The 20,546-nt window shown below is 43.0% G+C and overlaps 1 protein-coding gene across 1 annotated transcript in view; it reads right to left on the minus strand.

The window, feature by feature from the left end:
* Nucleotides 1-20,546, minus strand: part of hiw (MYC binding protein highwire) — a 287,002-nt gene that overhangs the window by 135,516 nt on the left and 130,940 nt on the right. Inside the window, exons 33-41 of the mRNA XM_065451052.2 lie at nucleotides 17,841-17,936; nucleotides 15,958-16,053; nucleotides 15,364-15,573; nucleotides 14,374-14,505; nucleotides 10,320-10,498; nucleotides 9,197-9,333; nucleotides 5,969-6,069; nucleotides 4,865-5,050; nucleotides 2,425-2,656 (exon numbers count right to left, since the gene is read on the minus strand). Of these exons, the coding sequence (XP_065307124.2) occupies nucleotides 2,425-2,656; nucleotides 4,865-5,050; nucleotides 5,969-6,069; nucleotides 9,197-9,333; nucleotides 10,320-10,498; nucleotides 14,374-14,505; nucleotides 15,364-15,573; nucleotides 15,958-16,053; nucleotides 17,841-17,936 (1,369 nt within the window). The remainder of the gene's footprint in view (nucleotides 1-2,424; nucleotides 2,657-4,864; nucleotides 5,051-5,968; nucleotides 6,070-9,196; nucleotides 9,334-10,319; nucleotides 10,499-14,373; nucleotides 14,506-15,363; nucleotides 15,574-15,957; nucleotides 16,054-17,840; nucleotides 17,937-20,546) is intronic.

Below are 20,546 nucleotides of genomic sequence, written 5' to 3' on the forward strand. Positions count from 1 at the left end.
ACTCACGCGCTTTCAAAGAAGAAACTGCGGAGCACGCATGGCAACAGAAATAATCCGAAATAACCTTCAGTAGTACGGCTCAAGCCGCCAATACCCCAAGCACACACCAAGAAAATAAGCGCGCGTGGCAGCCGAGCGAGCTGGACTGAGCGGCGTCATGGCCGTGATGTCACTCTCAAGAGGGCGCCACTCCAAATTCTCGCCGCTAATACTGCAGATTGCAGCGCTTAGTTGTGTGCACGATCCCTGCATCGGGCCAACGTTGACGCGCACCTTAGGCAGAAGTGCTCGCAGTAAGAGTCAAAGACTGCAACTGAGGCGCTCATTTGCAGGGCATCGAGTACAAGGGGCTCCACGGTGCATGTGACATGCAGTACTGTGCAGGTGTCTCGGCACTGAGTGCTATACCAAATATTCAAAAAATGAAATATTATATATTTATTTTGCAATTAGAACATTTGTAAAATGGAATATTATATATATGATGCATGAATCGAGTTATTCACACAACCATATATTTATTGAAAAAAAAAAAATATTTCACATAATAACCAAGCAGAAAATGAAAAGTGAGCTTCACCCCAAGCCACCTATGGCTATGTGCGCTTATACAGAGAGTCCTCGATGGATGTGAAACAGAAGTGTACATTGCATTTCGTCTACGTTACCTGGGTGACACTACTCTGGCGAAAGAATTGCATCAGTCTTTCTCCTTTGACCATGCTCTAAATAGAGAGCTAATCGCACAGCAAACTGTTTTCTTGTCCTCTGTATCAGCTCTAATTTCATAAATGATGCTTGCTGCCTTTCATTCAGTGTTGGCTGAAGGCATTTAGCCAAGAAATTTGTATTCCAAACCAGAACTTGGCGGAAAAAAAAAAATGTTTGGGATGTTTTCTGCCTGTAGACCACTCATACATATAGGTTTAACAATGCAAAAGTGGAATAAGAAATAAATACCTGGACATATTTGAAAATGAAAAATAATACTAAGAATAATACATAAAAAAAGCAGAAGAGCTGACATGAAGGATGAAAAAGTAAATCATTTACAAAGTTGCACTTTAATTAGCGAATATGTTTCGTAATAGCATAAGCAGGCACGACTTCCTTGTACTGGAAAAGACCCAAGCTGCAACAAATTTTCTAAGCAGAAGAAACAAGCTAGACTACACATTTAACAAGAAACACCTACACAAAATATCTGGAGAACAGAACGAGAAATGCTCTATGACAGGAAACTATGCGAGAGCTATGCCAAAGTGTCAACTTGCGGTTTGCAAGGGGCACTTATCAACTGCATCTTTCACCGACTGCCACTGCATAACGATTTATTCTTTCCCATTCTTGCAACTTTGATCACTTTATTTCATAATAATAATGATGATGATGATGATGATGATGATGATGATGATGATGATGATAGGCCTGTTTTAAGTCCACTGCAGGACGAAGGCCTCTCCCTGTGATCTCCAATTACCCCCGTTCTGCGCCAACTGATTCCAACTGGCGCCCACAAATTTCCCAATTTCATCGCTCCACCTAGCCTTCTGCCATCCTTGATTGCTTTTCCCTTTTCTCGGTACCCATTCTGTAACCCTAACGGTCCAACGGTTATCTAACCGGCGCATTACATGACCTGCCCAGCTCCATTTTTTTTCTCGTGATGTCAATTAGAATATTGTCTATACCCATTTGCTATCTGTTCCAAACCACTCCCTTTCTGTCTCTTAACGTTATACCTAGCCATCTTGGTTCCATCACTCTTTGCACAGTACTTAACTTGTTCTCAAGCTTCTTTGTTATTCTGCAAGTCCCTGCCCCATATGTCAGCACTGGTAAAATGCACTGATTGTACACCTTCCTTTTCAATGATAATGGTAAGCTTACAGTCAGGAGCTGACAATGCCTGCCATATGCGATCCAACCCATTCATTTCACTCAATTCCAAAGCATAAATTATGGCAACAAAAAAATGATCTTGCATGAAGAAGCACCATCTTATCACTTCTAAATGTGGTAATCACTCAATTTTTATTCACCACCTTACCCATGTTTGGGGCACAGACAAAAAGCCTGAGAAGGCTTTTCTGTGTCTGTATCCCAGAAATGAGGCTCTCACAAAGCTCTCCTAAACTGATCCTTAATAGTGTTTGCCTGAGCTTGTTGGTTTCACATAGCACAAATGCTTTCCAGCAGAATGCACTGACATGGACAGCAAGGGACGATGACGCATGATTCAGATGCTAGTCTGACATACAGAACTGACGACGACGACGACAGACACAGTGATTCAGTTGCTAGACCAGTGTGTGTTGTCATCCCTTTCTGTCCATGTCAGTGCGTTCTGCTGGAAACCATTTGTGCCAACCCTGAATTTTGGATGAATATCATTGATATTAAATTAGTTGACACAATACTCACCTGGGAGAATGATAGCTGTCGTAGGCCACTCTGATTTGTTAAAGCGCTGCAGGACTGGCCAGAAAGGACTGCTGGCATCTTCGTCAACATCATCGCTCCGACCTGTGCTCAACGCATGACCCAGGCCATTATGACTGGGAATGTACAATTGAAGGCTGTCCTCAACCTGAGTGGTGCCACACCGTGGGTCAAACTCCAGTGCCATCCAGCGAACACTGGGAGCAAACTTGACCTGTTCAGAGAGAGACGGGTGCAGACCAGTTGTATGGCACAAGAAGTGTCCTGTACATTCAGTTGGGGTGTGCAAATATTCAAAATTTCTAACATGAATAGAGTAATTTCTGCCATTCAATCTGCATTAGATTTGAGAATTCAATATTTGAATTCGTTGATTATATTCACTTCTTTAGGATATTAGAGCCTCGAGGGGAAGAACGATGGAAGTGACGACTGTTCACAACCTCGCTTTTAGCCATCCTGTATACAAAACTGTTCTTTCAATTTATTATTTCACCAGTCTCCCCATGTTTCCATCTCTTTAAAGCAATATGCGGTGCCGTAATATCACACTTATCTCCAATGAACACAATACTCTGAACTATGAGTACTATGAACACAATACTGTATGTGCATCTGGTGATGCGGTGTTCCCTTGTTTTATTACTAACATTGTTGCGTTGTCAATTGGGAATGTCCAATTGGGAATGGTACTACATACATGAAAAATAAATGTATATAAGTCTAATTTCTTCCACCAAATGCGTTATGCACAAATCTCACATTTTACTTTGTTTAGGAATGAGAAAATATTCTATATCATGTTATGAACGATGACTGCCAGCATGGCCTGCAGTAGTGTGGTTGTGTGCCATCTGCAGTGCCTGGTGTTGGAGGTGATCACTAGCCATGGTACGTCCTTGTTGCCTCTTTGCTGAACCAGCAGTCCGCTTGGTTTCAGTTCTGTTGTTTCTGCCAGATCATGAAGGCAGTGATCAGGGTCCAAGCTTGGGAGCCTAGTCCCTTGGGCCACCATCTTCAGTTTTGAGAGACAATCTTCAAGAGCCTGTTCTAGGATGAGCCGTCCTGTGTCACCTAAGAGTGTGGCATCTTCTTCGAAGGCTGCTGTTTGCCCAAATGTAATTTTTGCTTCAGGCTCTGGAGCAGCAATGGGGGACAGTGTCTCGTGCAGACTGCCACGTGAATATTCCTCACAATAATCAGTGCTAAGTTGAAGCTCTGAACACACTAGAGTTTTCCAGGTCTTATTGCTTACTTGAGGTAAATAAATATAAAAAAACACCACAATTCTGGCACTGACGAAGGTGGCCATCATTTCTGCAGCCACCAACTTCATGCCGTTATGCTTAAAACCCACAGGTGCCAGACTTCCACTGCGTTTCCACCAATCACATCCACAAAAATCTGTTTTCTGAGAAGCTGGTACTACCTAGTAGTGCAGAAGTGACACCAAAATTATGAAATGGCTGTCATTTAACTGTGGCACTCAGAAGACAAAAGGAAATTTTTAGATGAATGGGACTTATCCTCAGCATTGCAAGGGTTAAGAAGCAAATGCAGAAGTATACAGTGCACCTTTTGCAGCCGCCAGTGTATGCACTGGCTGCTGCAAAATTTTATTTTTTTCGTGAACCTAATGCTCTGAAAACTTGTGCAATAAAAGGGACACTAGTAGTTGTACCAGGTAGCTGCTACAGTTAAGCCACTGCCTTTTGCCCCTTCATCTCTTTGCCTTGGAGACACTGAAATGAACAACAGTACACCACTCGCCAATTGAACAACCTGAGCATCATTAGAAAGCAAGGCTGTCACCTTGACTTACAAATGCTTCTCAGAATTTGCTGCTAGTAAAAATCACAGACAACTAGAAAAATGAATTCTTAATGGACTCCACACAAAGTTATCACTGCCAACAACTTACATATGTTGATTGCAGGATGAAGGCCTCTCTCAGCAATCCTTAATTACCTGTCTCGCATCAGTTGGCTTCACATTGTGCCTACAAATTTTCTGATCTCATTGCACCACATAGTACTCCTTTTGAGGCTCTCTGTTGTTTCCCTTCACCACTGTTTATGTTGCTCTAATAGACCGGTGGTTATCTTCACCATGCATTAGACTGCCTGCCTAACCACATACTCTCCCACACGAGGTAGTAACCAGCAAAAACTAGCAAAACCAGCTACCATGACCAATCTTGACGAAGCAAGCAACAGTGCTGTCAGTAAAGTATTCTTAAAAGGAGTGCAAGAAAGGCAATACCAAATGAAAGTACACATAAACATAACTGGTAACAGTCACAATGCACCTTAGCCAGAATACCTGAGAAAATTGTCGGAAAGACAAGTGTACATTTGCAAGCATGAAAAAATTTTGCATAGAGAACAGTCAGGTCATGAACATTGCTGATCAATGTTCTTACCTTGGACACAAAAACAGTGGCTGGTTTGTACGGATGATCACTCTCCACCACTGCATAGTGAACAGGGCCAACGCCTCCATCCATGGGTGCCAATGCATCAGCTAGGTTGGTTGGCGCATTCCTTTGGTTCAGTGTGGACACCCATTTCAGCAGTTTTTGGACTAAGTCAAGAACCTCAACAGCACTCTATGCAGGATACAAAGAAATAGGAGAGAAATTAGCAAACACATACAGCTTTATTTTTTGAACATCTGTTCTACACATATTGACAACACCTTCATCATGTCTATCAAACTACCTGCTTTTACGATGCAGTATCTTCATATATATGATTGACTGCTGTAATAACTTGGCCCCTCATTGCAACCCTAGAAAAAAAGGGTGAACGTATAACCTGTGCAACTGCATACAAACAACACTAAACTCTTTGTGAGAGTGACTCAGCACGAATATTGGCAGAAAGCAAAGGTCCAGAAACAATCTTGCTCACATATCCAGTAGTCACTGCATTCACTACTACATTATGTGGATATAAGATGTGGCTTCATTGTACATTTTCATGAGAGGTGAAGTTGTATCTGAAACTGCATGCATGTAATTAGCTCTCGCACTTTCTACATAAACATCCTTTTACCTTTTCAATGAGAGCTACATGTAAAAAAATCTGGTATTTCTGTGAACAATAAAGCTGGTGATCATATTCAGTGATGCTTTCACTTTCATGTGATGCAACATCAAGCTTAATGCTCGACGATAGCAATGGCATTTTTTAATGTCACAACATACACAAATTTTCTGTTGCCTGTACCAGTGGAGCCCTAGACAACAACACAATGCAAAAACAGTGCTGGCAAGAGGCATGCCAGTTTATCAGTTTATTTTACTCAGAAAAATAAAACACATTAAAATTGATGCAGCACATGGCCACAGGTTCGTGTTGAAAGCATACCTATTACAGAGAAGCCCAGAGTAACAAGTATCCTTGCTTCCTTTGCCAAAACCACCCAGCCCCATAAATAGGTGTTTGAAAAAATTCAACAGGCCACTGGTACTACACATTCCACATGTGTAAAATACTTATGCACAAATACTGCACATTCTCACCTGTGAGTCAGACGAGGCAACTGGGCAAAGATGAGCAAGTATCAATGGAAGCAACTGCGTCATCAAGTGTGAGGATCCAACTTCATAGATCACTTCATCATCTGCGAACAGATTTATAGAGGGAGCTATCAGATGTTATTCTTTGGGAAAGGCTAAGCAAAGTTCAACAGCCTTGCAGTAACAACTCAGCAGCAATCAGCAATGCAGTTCTAATGATGCTTGGTAACATTGCACTGCTAAACCCAACAACGTTCAAAAGCTTACACAGGGCAAATAATAACGTGAAAATGGAGGGTACCATAAGTACATGCTTGTCATGCAAGAGGAAGTCAAATGCAACAAAGGGGCTAATGACAAACCTAACCACTTTAACTACAAGGTATGTTTTTTTTTTTTGCACATCAATGCAATGTCAAGTTAAATTATGTTACATTGCCCAATGTTGTATCATATGTTGTCTCCAGTTTCCAGAGAACTCATCGGTCAACAGAACGAAAGGTTGGGTGAAGGTGTGAGATTTCACCTTGTGAAATGCAGTGAAGAGACAGATGGGGATAAAAGTAAAGAAATGACTGTCATTTTTCTCTTTCTTTTTTCATCAGGCTCATGGATACAAATGCAGACCGATAATTCAAACATACTCTATTATTTGCACAGCTTTATGGTGCTGCCACTAGCCTCATAAATGTAATGTGTCAGGAAAAAAAATTTTGGACACCTTACAGCATGCTGTTCAATAATTCACTCCACCTACATTACTGCGAGCTAATTCGGCCGCCATATTGAGCAGAAAGAGCGATGTTTTTGTTTGGATTTGACTCCGGCACCTCTTCAAAACCAAAAGTAGCTGAAAGTCTTGTTTATCTGGTGCCTTATAACTACGCCCAAAACAAGAGACAAACCAAGCCGATAAGTTGTAAACACTGCATTTTCAATATGTCATGTATGTTTCGCTCATCCAGAATTTGTTCCTTTAGGTGTTATCATTTTCGTTACCGTGCCTATAGAAATTGATCAATTTGATCGGCAGTTTTTCTACGTGCTATTAAACATTTCTGTTGAAATTCTGATACTAGCAACGTCATGCGCCATCTGAAATGATGACTGTACTTGAATTACTTGTCAGATATTAAATGGTTTGGGAGATTGAGGAGTCTGTAAATATAAAACTTCAAGTGGAGGTATCGTCAAAGCTAGCCTCCAATGCTTCTAGCTTTTCTTCAATAAGACTTGCGCTTTGGTCAAGCAGGAAACATAATTTTTAAATGACAGGAGCTGTGAAGACACAGAAGCTTCTCTCAGGTTATCTAATTTTCCAATCCGACGTCTAGCTATGATAGATAGATGTTAATGAGTGCACCTTATTTTGAGAATTGCGTTCCACTAATGTCAAGTGCAATTTTATTCTTCCCATCATGGGTTGCTTTATTTATCAACATTTCGACAGGGCATGTAAAAATTATTACAAGCAATCTTTCTCGTTGTGTAGGGTAGTTTTCACTCACACAAGAGAAAGCAGTCAATTTCAGGCTGACCTCAGACCGAAGCTTGACAAGCAGTCAAATTCATCTCTTACATTTTGAACACCATCTGTGCAAGTGCCCTTAATGTTACTGTACAATATTATGCAACATTCCAGATTACTGTACAACACCGTACAGAAACTGAACAAAGCATGAGGAGGCTCCTGCACCAGTTTAATGTACAATGTAAATGTACACTACTTATGGTGCATAAACACCCATCTAAAAGAACATGAACATTCTCTCGGTAAAGAAAACTATCCGCACTTGTCGAACCACTGTAATCTATGTCATTGTGATCTGGTATTTTTTGACACTGACATTTTGTTTTCAGATAAAAACAAACTAACACGTGAAATCACAGAAGTGTTTCATATCAAAAAGTGTGCTGAAAAATGCATAAGCCAACCATCAGTTGCAATCACTGAAAATGAATGTGCTTTTTTTAAATACCGGTTGAACCTTCTTAATCTGTTTTTAATCTGTTTCTGTTTCACTGACCACTTCTGTTGCAAATGCTCAGCGCTTATAGCTGGGGTGTGTATATGTTCTGTATCTTTCCAAAAATAAAACAGTTGTGAGTAAGCGCTCGTGTGTCCCCCTTCACTGTGTCCTTGTCAATTGTGCGCACTAAATATTTCACTATGAATTCGTACCAACTCGCCCAACTATCAGTTCTGCTGCAACATAAAATGTGTTCTTTAATTTTACATGCATGCACTGAGACGGTGGCGATTTGAGCCTTCGAGCGCAGCTGAAAAAAACTGGAAAATGCAATGCTTCTTTTTTTTTTCTGGCGTGCACATGAGCCTCATGATCATGCAAGACCATACAAAAAATTTCGGTCAGAAAGATAAAATTTACTATAAAAAATAATTTTTTACACTGCAACAAAAGAGGGCTCACTGCTCGTAAATTAGTATATGCTCCCAGCATCATGTGAAACCGACTCTAATGATCACATAAAGCAAGACCATCCAAAAAGTTTGTACGAAAGATGAAGCTTAATAAGAAAAAATATGTTTGCTGGCCGAGGACACTCCCAGCACTTAAGGCCTACTGGACGCCTTTTGGGTGGGGACTTGTCCCCCTAGACTACTGGACAGTAAATTAAGTTATTTCTCTCTCTGCACTTTAACAAAGGTAGGCTTCACTGCACAAATATGAGTCTGCTCCCAACTTTACTTTTAAACCGCTCCTTGCACCATACAAAGTTATTTACATGAACATAATAAAGCACAACATCTGGAAGAAGCGCAGCCCCCCCCCCACCCCCACCCACACACACACACAGGAGCTCCAGTCATCTTCAGGCTTGTACAAAAAAACAAAAAAAAAAAAGCACTGGAAGAGCTGGTATCGCCCATCATTTTAGCAAGTTTTCAATTCACGAGCTGAGCTCATCCTCCGTCCTTAAAGGGTTAAACAAATGCATTCATTTTTTGGACTGCCCTATTTTTTTTTAGGTTTTCGCAGTCGCTAGGGTGTCCAAAAAGTTCAATGTTGACTGTATTTATCTCTTTACTAAGCAAGCTCATATTTCAGCCAAACAAAGAACATTAGTAGGTGAAAGAAAAGCACAGGCAGCAGTGAACAAATCAAATAAATGGCACATGACAACACTATTTTTGTTCTATGCCAGGAACATTTTATCATGCCAATAAGCTGAGAGAGGTTCTTGACAAAATGAGATAAAATTCCTGACCTTGCTCAGAAGCAGCTTCAGACAGCAGCTGTGCACTAGCCTTGACAATAGTGCCACAAATGTTGAGGACATTGCGACGAGCTTGCAGTTCCATTAAGTCACGCATTGCCTGCTGGCTTTCCGTGTCATGAGGTGTACTACAAAGGAAGTGAGACATTGCACAATGCACTACACAAAGGCAAGTAAAAAATTGGCATTTAGTTGAATCTTTTTACAATTACCTGTCAATTTTAATTACACTACAAATTCAACATCCTACCCAATTAAAGTTTATCAATATAAGATGGCCATTTTTTTCAAAGCATAATACTGATTCAATAAACTATTCAAGTCTGCTCACTAAAGAAGAAAAATAAGTGAGCATGCGTGGAAATAAAAAAAAGAAGCGAACACACAAGTATCTATCTAAAGGTCTGGAATTCCACAATGAGTTCAAGGGTGTTTGCTCCATGGATTTCTTCCTAACTGACAACACAGAACCTTGTATTGAAAGTGCAGGCAGTCAATGTATGAAATGGGGCACTTTTGGATTCTGGAGATACACTGGTATGCCACTTTTTTTTTTTATGGGAGACTTGCATATAAAATTTAAACAATGGGCAGATTAGTATTACTAGAGGCTTTAGTAAAACACCTCGTGCAAGTTACCGTAGGCGTGCAAAACAAGTAATGATTTTTTTCTTTTCTCATGCAATCATTCTCTTATCACAAAGGCTTTTTAGTTTCTCTTGCATTGGTAAGTAAGAGTGGTCTTGTGGGGAAACTCTGGTCACAAATGCTACTAAAGTTAATTTTGTTATTCAATGAATTTTCAACAACTTAACGTATTGTATTTGCCTGTCTTGGACTAACAATTGGTTGTATCTCTTTCAGTCACTTTCACTCTCATCACTTGAGTGAGCAGGAATCTAATGAGGCCACAGATTCGCCTGTTTTCACTTTCCACTTTTGACCCTGTCAGCACCTTCAGTAAAAATTGCCATTAATTCCAAGGAGGATAACATTAAAAACCTGCAAGGTCAATAATAAGAACGGACATGTAGCCAACCCTCATATATCGAACGCATGAACAGCCCAAAGGTTTAGTCCCCTATATTCACTACCATTGATGACTTCAAGTTACCTGTAGTAGAGTATCTGAGGTATTTGCCCTCTGGTGTGGTTAGTGCCATTGAAACTCAGGGAGCTGTCGCTGAAGGTGAATGTGGTACCATCAGGGCCTTTCACTTGAGCCACTCCACCATCACCATTATTTGTCCTTGCACCATGGTTTTTCAATCTTAGAGCATACTTTGTGTTTTCCTGAAAGAATACCACAATCAAAACTCATGTACTTTCTCACAAATATGCCTCACGAGCAATAGAATAAATATTACAATAGGGCTGCAACTGCAACATGAGAATTAGCGGATGCCCTTCAACACACAGAGCCAATGTAATAAAAGCTATGCTAAATACAAGAAAGCACATGAAAGAAATCCAAAAATGAGCCTTAGATTGGTTACTGCCTTTGGTTAACCTGTGTTCCTACATGACTTTGTCATACCATACTGAGTACCTCGTTTGTGTATCAACCATTTTTCAGTGACATGTCTTGCAGAAAAATAATAATAGTACAGTAGACCTACTGTATCTTTGAATGCAGTTTTTAGCCCTGCCTCCTAGTATGTACAATGCACAGCACAATGCTTGCACCATTTGGACAAGGTGTAATGAGCTTGTGGGTGAAGAAAAACCAGACAGACACTGGTGCCTGGCGTCCACAAATTATATTTCAGCCAAACCTCCTCAGTCAGGCGGAAGCCTGATTGCTAATTGCAATGCTCCACGGACCATTGCGGCATGTGAGCTGGATGAATGGCAAAGTGCGGATGGCAGCAGTGCGAAACGCACGCGACGAGTAGGATGGACCTGGTGGGATGGAATGTGACAGCAGAAACGGCTAAAGTGTCACAGTCCAAGGCAGGCTTTAGACGGTCGATGGAGACCGTATCTTCCCAGCTGTTGATGAGCAATAGAAAGTTTTTAGGTGCACACTTGAGTACTTTGAACGGACCATCCTACGGGGGCTCGTAAAGGAAGACATGCAGTGTCGTGACGCACAAAGACCTGCGTGCAGTTCTCAAGGCCAGGGTTGACATATACACGCCGGGAAGAATGTCATGTCGGGGAGACCAACAGTATGCATAGCACTGTGCAGACGGCATAGTCGGAAACATCAGCAGGTACCGTGGGCGAGTCATCGAAGAATTAACCAGGGACTCGTTGAGTGGTGCCGAATATAAGCTCGGCAGCGCTGGTGGAAGAGTCACTGCTAAGAGCGGTGCGGATGCCAAGCATAACGAAAGGAAGGCGTTCTATCCATGATGAAGGAAAAGTCGAATCCATGAGTGAAGCCTTCAGTCGGTGTTGAAAATTTTTCAACGATCCCATTGGATATCGTGTGGTAAGAGGTAGTCTTGATGTGATTGATGCTGACTAGCCAAGATAGATTGGCAGACAATGTTGAGTAGAATTGACGACCACAGTCAGTCGTAATGGTGGAAGGGACATCATAGCAGCTAATGCAGAGTGGGATGAGCGCTTGAGCTAGACTCTGCCACTATGTCCAGGAGGGGCATCGCTTCAGGCTATCTGGTGAACCTGTCAATGCAAGTTAACAGGTAGCAATGGTTCCCGCAGGGAGGAAGGGGGCCAACCATAGCGACGCGACGTGCAGATGGCTGAAGCGGGTGTTCGGGGACAAGAATGTGCCAAGAGGAGTCGCAGTGTGGCGATGCACTTTAGACTGTCGGCAGCTGAGGCACACGGATTGATACTGAACGTCTACATTGAACGTCTACATTGTTACTGGGTCACACATAACGAGAAGTGACGAGTTGCTGTGTTGCGCGAATGCCAGGATGAGTGAAAGAATGGAGGAATGGAGTTTAGGCGACTCATTGCAGTGAAAGGCAGATGAAGGATTCACTCCAAGCTGCTGGCGCCTTTCATGACAACATTGTCCCAGTGCAAGTAGTGCCATCAGCTGCGGGAGCGGAGTGCATGCGAAAGTGTGGCTGACTTCGCTTAATTCGTACCGCCGATGTGAAGATATTGTCGACATGGCATAATTTAGAATTCTGATGATTCGAAAAATTCTGCGGCCCCTTTCCTTACAAAAAAAAAATCGATCAGTGACTGTACTTATTTACATAAAAGGGCGAATTTCAATACAATGAAATTTCAATATAACTAAGCAAATTACAGATTTTACCTACTTCATTATATCGAGGTTTAACTGTATGTGAAGGCCCATCTGTGATCTGCATCCAGTCAAACAACCCATTTTTTGGACATGACTGATAATTCGGACGCTTTTGCAGCCCTGCCAGGTACCCCAAAGAGCCAATGTAGTAGGACGTCTGCAATTTTGGATACTGAAACCCCTTGTCACACGATTTTCTGGGCTTTTTGACCACACGCCTGAACAGTGTTAATCAAAGCAACCACCACCGCCATTTTGATTATCTCACAGCTCTGAACCAGTGCTATTGCACACCAGTCTGCTGGCAGCCGTAGTCACCGCAGCAATGTTAGGTATAGCGGCTTTGAAGTTTGCTGCCCAGCTTCCTGCTGTTCAGTGTAGCGGTTTTCTTTGAAAAGATTCGCCGCTGTCAGCAATGGCCTTTGCCTCCACCTCTGTCCTTCTCATCAATGGTTTCAAAGCGCAGAATGCCCGGCAAGGGTCAAGCATTGCATAACACCGGTTCAGAAAAGTCAGCTTCGCCAAAATACAGTGGCATTATGCAGATCACACACTGTATTAAGGTTAAGCATACCAAGGCTAGAAAGGGGCCACTGTTACGTAACACCATATGTATTTCTTAACTATACACTCATGTACTCGGCATCTCCTGTCGCAGTACGAGCACTGATACGTCTGATAAGTATACTGGCCAGCCTTCAGAGTTATTTCGGACATGCCTGTGTCGATACATGCACTGATTTTTTTTTATGATGTTTTCACGGCTCCTAGAGAGTCTGAATAATTGGTTGTTGAGTGTAATGGTTTTGCCATTAAAATTTTATAATCACTGGTATGCCCTGCAAATGAGGAAACCAGCAAGTTATTTTCTTTGCAACCAGTCTGGTATCATTTATTATTTCCTTGATTTTAAGGCAAATGTCTTAGAGCTCTCTTTCAAGGTCATGTTGTGAGGTACAGAAAATACCACATGACCCAAGGAAAGCCAGAAGTGAACCAAAGCATGTCCAGTCATGTATAAGACATGATTAATGATTAGCAAAGTTAATTACTGATTTATCAGTGATTTTTTTAACTGACATGTGTGTGGAGACCTGCTGCTACATCATATACAGTGAAATTACAATAATTTGAAATCTCTTAATTCAAATTGACGGATAATTCGAACTGCTCTGTCGGTCCCGGCAAAGTGTTGAGCATTTGAATAAAGAACTCCTGCGAATTCTAACTGCAAGAACAGTGAAACGGCTATTCAGAACAATATTTCTCACTCACAGGGACCACTTGTCAGACAAACTCGAGCCAACAGCAAAGGTTCTACGCGTCACTAGCTACTGTAATGTCACATGCCATAAAAATGATAAGTGAAAACGCGCAGGGAGCCGAGACCAAACTGGAGCAAGCAGAGTAGCACGCACCCAGTTTTTTCAACTGGCTTAAAAGGATTAGGAAAGTGTCCCTTTGCACGTGCTTGCTCACATTACCGCGCACTTTGCTATGGCACACCCCCCCCCCCTTTACCATGTGCACGATCACGTCATCTCCAACACTTGGAACATGGGAGGACAGCGTGCATCAATCCACCAGCCTTCTTGGCTCACTCTTACACATTTTCCCTCGCATCCACAGCAGATTACGCGGAAGGCGAGATCTCATTACACTTGAACTTTGTATAAAACCTAGGCTCCTTCAGGCACATATTGTCGTGTAGTGATGGAGGAAAGAAAAATGCGAAATCAAAGATGGCTTTGGGTTTCTACACTGTACTGTGCAATTCATCAGGTGCTATATTAAAGGGGGTGCTTTTTAGTTTGAACTCTGGTATAATCGAATAAATTTCCATTTCTCTTGGAGTTCGAATTAATGAAATTCTACTGTACTTAAACATTGCCTTGTGGCCAGCTACAGTGCCACAGCAGCAAGAACTAACCTTGATGGGAATGGGACGGTCAAACTTCACTTCTGCCACGTCTGAGTAGCAATCTTCCGGGCCAAATGAGCCCTGAGCTTCACTAATCTGTTTCCATCGTTGCATGTGAGGAAGCTCCCCACCAACACCGCTCTGCAAACACAGGCAAGCTGATCAGCACAAGTGATTCTGCAAAGCAGTGACTGGACACACAACACTATACACTGTAGAGCTGGCTTCCATTTATAATTGTTCAAGTGCTGGTGTCAAGTACTGCAATGATGCATGCAATGTTTTGCATTACGTAGATGTCAACTACAGTAGAGGAGGAGGAGGAATAAACTTTACTTTAGTACAGCAGATTTATGAGATCTAGGCCTCTCCACCTAGATAACGGCCTCAAGCCCTTGGGCCCTGGTGGCATCTTTGGTCTGCTCGATTCCCTTAAGTTGGTCTTCCGGTGCACAGATGAGCAATGCGGTCTCCCACTGCTCTCTGGTTTTGTGCGTTTTATTCTGTGACGGCGTCCAAATAGAGTCTGGTAATTTTTTTTTTTTTTACTTCAGGTTGTACGTTTTCCCGGTTGTAATATGTTTGTTTTCGTTTTCTTTTCCCCCACAGCATATGAACGAGGTTATGCTGTACTAGTTCTGTAGGGTGTCTACTGCCACGTTATGCGCTCCAAAAGTAGATACAGAACATGATTCTGCTATCCAAGTACACTGGCACACGGCCCAGTAGAAATTACCCGATGCAATATGCTCATGTACAGTCACAGCAGTGATATGCTCATGCATGGGTAATCTTAACAGGCTGAGTGCATTGGTTTATCTTGGGTTGCATCAGATAAATCATATCACAAGACATCTTGATCTCAGAATCAAGTTCTACTTGCATTCAACACTCATAGCATACAATGTTTATAATATGAAACAAATAATTTGCAATCTGTTCTACTGGTGTTGCGATATAAAGAACAGATGCCTTAAATGATTCCTCAGCGACACTCACATCATCAAGGAGTTCGAATTCGTACTGCCATTCATTGCCAATTCCACCATAGATGCAAGCACCAGCAATAAGCACTCCAGGTCTATCGACACTGAAGCAGATGGCATCCGGAGAACCATTTCCAGTGTTCCATGTTCGGTTCTGGCAGACTCGTGAGAATCGTGATGGAGTGCAGTGCAGTGCTTGCCTGCTGGTGCGCTGTACATCCACCTGAAAAATAAGTCAGCAATTTGCAGTTGCAGCACAGCATGGATAAAATTTATTTGTTAAATTAAAAAAATTGCAATGCTACAATGACTGACCCCTTGGTTATTGTAACTTAGTCACTGCAAACAGAAATTATAAGTACCCATCTCCTGAATACATGTGAATACATCTCCTGAAACCCATGTGACCAAAAAAAAAAGAGCTTCCCCTGTACCCTTGTAAAACAACAGAAGAAATAAGGGAAACGCCTGAACTATACTAAGAAGCTTTCCTGCAATCTGAAGTATTCAGCCATGTTTCACACGCATTCATACTTTTATCATAGCTTGTGCTAACAACACACACACCTGGCGAGCAAAACAAATTGAATTAATGTGTGCAACTCACCGCACAGCCTATAGTCTGAGATGAAAGTTCAGCAACCACAGCAGAAAGAAAAGCACAGGTACTGGACACAAGCTTCACCGATGGTTTTTCTGCCTCCTGTGTAAGAAAGTAATTACAAAGAAGCAGTATGTCAAAAAAAAACCAACAAAGGAGTGCAAATTTCATGGATAAGACATCTATGTGAAGTCAGTACAGTCTACGCTTGTTACAACAGACCAATGTACAACAGACTTTGAGATATAATGGGCCATATTTCAGCCTTAGTTTGTTCTACCTATTTTATTTATGCAACGATGGTACCTTTTAATGGACCGTGCTACAACGGACTATCGGCTACAGCAGACTGGACTGAAAATTAGCAGAAATTTTTTTCAAAATCAGGTGTACAAAACATACTTTTGCTGGGTCGACATGAGCTGACAACTGACTTGTGAGGGTCAGCCAACAATCACGGCTCAATATCGCGCACACGAGGGAGGGAGGAAGGCGGGGCGGAAACACGCAGTCTTTTCTCGCGCGCGAGGCAATGGAGGGGGGGGGGGAGAAGGCAAGAGAGAAAAGGGTTCTACTCCAGCGGCTGCTGCTTACAAGGTGGCTGCCATACAGAAGCGAACGCTATCTGCACCGTGGACAAAGTGCGCGCCCGCACAGGCCTCGTCTCAAAGCGATCGGCGATGCGGACGAAGTGTGGCCAGTGCCGGTAGCTTCATATGCACTGTGCTTTTGATGTTATGCACTGTGCTTTTGACGTTTAGATCATGTTGAAGCGAGAGACAGCACGAAGGTTAATTCGATATTACGGAGTTCGGATAAAACAGATATTTTATTGCGATAGCAACTACATAGACACTCCAGGCGCATTTCTGTCATCAGCGTCAACGTTGGCATTGCTGTGAGGTTCTGCATGAGTGAAAGCGTGTGAGGGTGAAATGTCATTTACGTACAATGGTGAGCCGGCGAACGTGGCTCAATCTGGCGTGTGCGAGCGAGAAATGCGGCCCGGATGTGTGCCCTCTCCTGTGACGCGTGAAAAGGGGGTGAGGCGAGGGAGGGGCGTTTTTCGGCGGCTGCTATGGTGCCTTGATGTCCTCCTCGCCCACCACTCCTTACAGAATGGAGACAACCGCGGTGTCTACTAGGCCGTTGGCCATGCGAATCGCGGACACCAAAGTAGACGCCTTTGGCGGACACCGTAGAGACACGTTGCCGGCGCTCGTGTGTCTTGAAAGCGGTCTACAACGTGGCTAAAGTGAGCGCCCACATGGGCCTCATCTTCAAAGCAATCTGCGATGTTTGCAGAGTTCACATAGCACCGGTAGCTTCATATGTGTTGTGCCTTCGGCATTTCATTCGTGCTGAAGCAAGACATGCATGAAGGTCAATTTGCTTGCTGCTGCCGCAATTTCTAACTCCAGTGTTTTCACAGACAGTTTCCGCTGTCATCGAACAAGATGTGTTCATGTTTACCTGTGCGCACGTGACACCGTGCTGGATAATTTAGTTAAGAAACGTTGACGGGCTAGTTGGTTTGAATCCATGACAGAATGTGCAAGTGCAACTGAACAAGGACGTAGAAAGAAGCACACACACAAAGACAGCGCTGTGTCCGTGTGTCTGTTTCTTTCTACGTCCTCATAGAGTCACGCTTACACATTCTATGATTATTAATTTGGTTAGTGCACAAATGTTTATAAGTTTATACGGCCGACAAAACTACTATCCTTACTTCGTACATCCACTAATTCACTATCACAATCGGTGCTTTGCCTTTCTGGTGTAATTGCAAATTTTGTTTGGCAGATTATCAGGGTCTGCTGTATCGAGAGTCGACTGTATTTTAGTATGTTTTGCTTACAATGAGAGAAACCAGCCTTTGCACTTACGTGCTTTAGTACACTCTGTACAGGGGCAATCACGATACTCAGCAGATGCTCCAGGACATCTCTGAAGCTGCAATTATCAGTATGATATCCTTCCTTCTGTAAAAGATTTTCACAATAGTAAAATCAGCAAAGAGCCTAAAAAGAACACCAAACAGCATCTGGAAGTAGTGTACTTGCTCTGACAAAAACAGAAATGTTCTGCTTTTCAGTTTTGTGCACCACTACACCACGAGAAATATAGTTCAATAATGTGGCTGTTTGGGCGTGTTGGTAAGACATGACAACAAAACTTTAAAGCACACAACCAGACAAAGGACGGTGAAAGAAGACAGGAGACAGACAAGCGCTAACTTGCAACAATTTTTTTTAGACCCATGAAGAAGTATATAACAATTTTTTTTTTGCACGAGAATCTCCACTGAGCCACTCTTAACACCACCAAGCCCTTTATTCATGTAATCACTATTACTCAGTTGCAAAGGTTTATGGCACACAGGCATTTTGTAATAAGCTAAACTTTCATTTAGCTTTTCATGAAGGCATTATGTGGAAGTTTTTAGGCTCTGGAGAGAAGGAAGCATTAGTGTGCGTCTATTTGTGTCGCAAGCCATGCAAGCACTGAAGTTCCTCAGTTTTCATTTTGAAGACTAAAGATTATTTGTTCTGCTACATATGCACTCTTGAGAAATGAACTGATCACGACTGTTGCTTGAGAAGAAAATAGGAAAAAAATTGGTAATTCTTCCCTTAAACAGACAGAGGATACCCAAGTGTTCGTTTCTCTTTGGACTTCGTATGAAATTTCGGGTAAGCCTTCATGGTAGTTATTCAAGTTGCCATCAGAAATTACTGAAAGATTGCGGTTGTGGGGATGCGCAACTCTCGCGCGTCCCCAGATATCTTGTTTTCCCCCATCTCCTGCAATCCTGCTTCGCCGCGTGGCCTGTGTGACGCCCGTGGCGGTCGATGTGGCTGAAGCGCAGCGTGAGAGATGGCGCGAGTGTTGCGCTGCTACCGGCGGGGTTACTTGGGTGTGGGAGGGGAAGGCGCTTCCTCTTGGGTTCGAGATCGTCAAGCAGTGCGGACGTGCTGTGCCGCACGTGCGCCGACCCATGCTTCTGTGAAACCGTCTCGCGTAGCCGCCTTCGAACGCGCCACCATTCGCGTGACCGTACACGCGAATGACCAGGCGTTGGGATCCAGCATGGAGCGAATATACTCGCTCGCTATCCGGTCGCGGTGAGTCGGACTTGTCGCGCGCCCATCGGCATGTTTTGTGGATAGCAACTCGGCTAGCAGGCATTGATCTATGAAAGGTGCAACAAATGCCCTTGTGATTGTTAGCACTACTGTGTTGTCGTTCCTTTGTCCCAAGAGCACGGAGGAGAACCCCACATCTACGGAGGAGAACCCCACACGGTAGACATCAATTTTATTGCTGATCCTTGCTCTGTAGTTTGTTAAGGCCTTTTGGACATGTTAAAAACAGCATCTCGCTTGAAAACATTAAATGGGCATTCCTTTTAAATACAAATACCTATACTCTGTAATGTCATGTGTTATACCGTATTTACTCGCACAGTGAAAGCAGCCCCAAATTTTTCAATCAAGAAGCGTGTTTATTTTTTTTGCATAATGATCGCAACCAGAACTTGCTGCTGTGAAGTAGGAGACACACGGTATGATTTGGCGTCTGATGTGGCATTCGGCGGGTGCGATTGTATCCGACGCTGTGTCAGATGCCGAATCGTACCATGTCTCCTACTTTTATTGCGATAGCAACTATATGGAAGCTTCCAGGCGCATTTTTGCCATCGTCAACATTGCCGCGCGCCGTGTGGTGTACGTGCAAGTGAAAGCGCACGAGGGAAGGCAACGATCGTGGTTTAATCTCGCGCGCCATCTTTCATCATGCAAAAGGCCCCGGGAGAGCAGGGAGGAATGGCGGCTTTGTACTCTTGCAGCAACTGCGCATTGCACAACCACGCCCGAGGGGCGCCAACGATCGTGCTTCAATCTCTCGTGTAAAAGGGAGGAAAAAGGGAAGGAAACACGCCGTCTTCCATAGCGTGCACGGCGCCGGAAAAAGGGCAGGGAGGGGTTGCAGTGTTTTACTCTGGCAGCAACTGCACATTGTGCGACCGCATTGTGCCCTATCTTCCAAGCGATCTGCATTGGGAGCTGAGTCGATGGCGGCTCATACCTTTGTGCATGCCACATTTTTTCCACTCAGTTCGCATTGAAGCGTATGTTTTCAAGTTTAGACAGCTGATGAAGCTATTATCCTTGCTTCATGTAGCTGTCTACACATTTGCTGTCGCAATCAATGCTTCCCATTTCGGGCGAAAGTTACTTTTTTAGAGGCGGCCGCAGAAAAAAAAAATTGCTCAAAATTTTTACCCGCACAATGAACGCAGCCCCTAACTTTATGCATATTTTTCGGGGAAAGAAGTGCGTTCATTATGCAAGTAAATATGGTAATATGCCGTTGCTGTTCTGTTACAAACAATAATAAACAACAAAACTTTGGCAAGCAGCATGAAGTACTCCACACAGCGTAGTCTCTTCCCTGAAGCAGTACGGTTAAAGGAACATTTTCTTTTCTTAACCCTTTCAGGGTGAATGACGTAAATATACGGCACCACGAACAAGCCCAAAAGGGTCAATGTTGTATATTTATGGCGCCGTCTGTACGTTTAAAAAGTG

Source organism: Dermacentor albipictus, chromosome 3 (genome assembly GCF_038994185.2).
Source record: "Dermacentor albipictus isolate Rhodes 1998 colony chromosome 3, USDA_Dalb.pri_finalv2, whole genome shotgun sequence".
Classification (NCBI taxonomy): Eukaryota; Metazoa; Arthropoda; class Arachnida; order Ixodida; family Ixodidae; genus Dermacentor; species Dermacentor albipictus.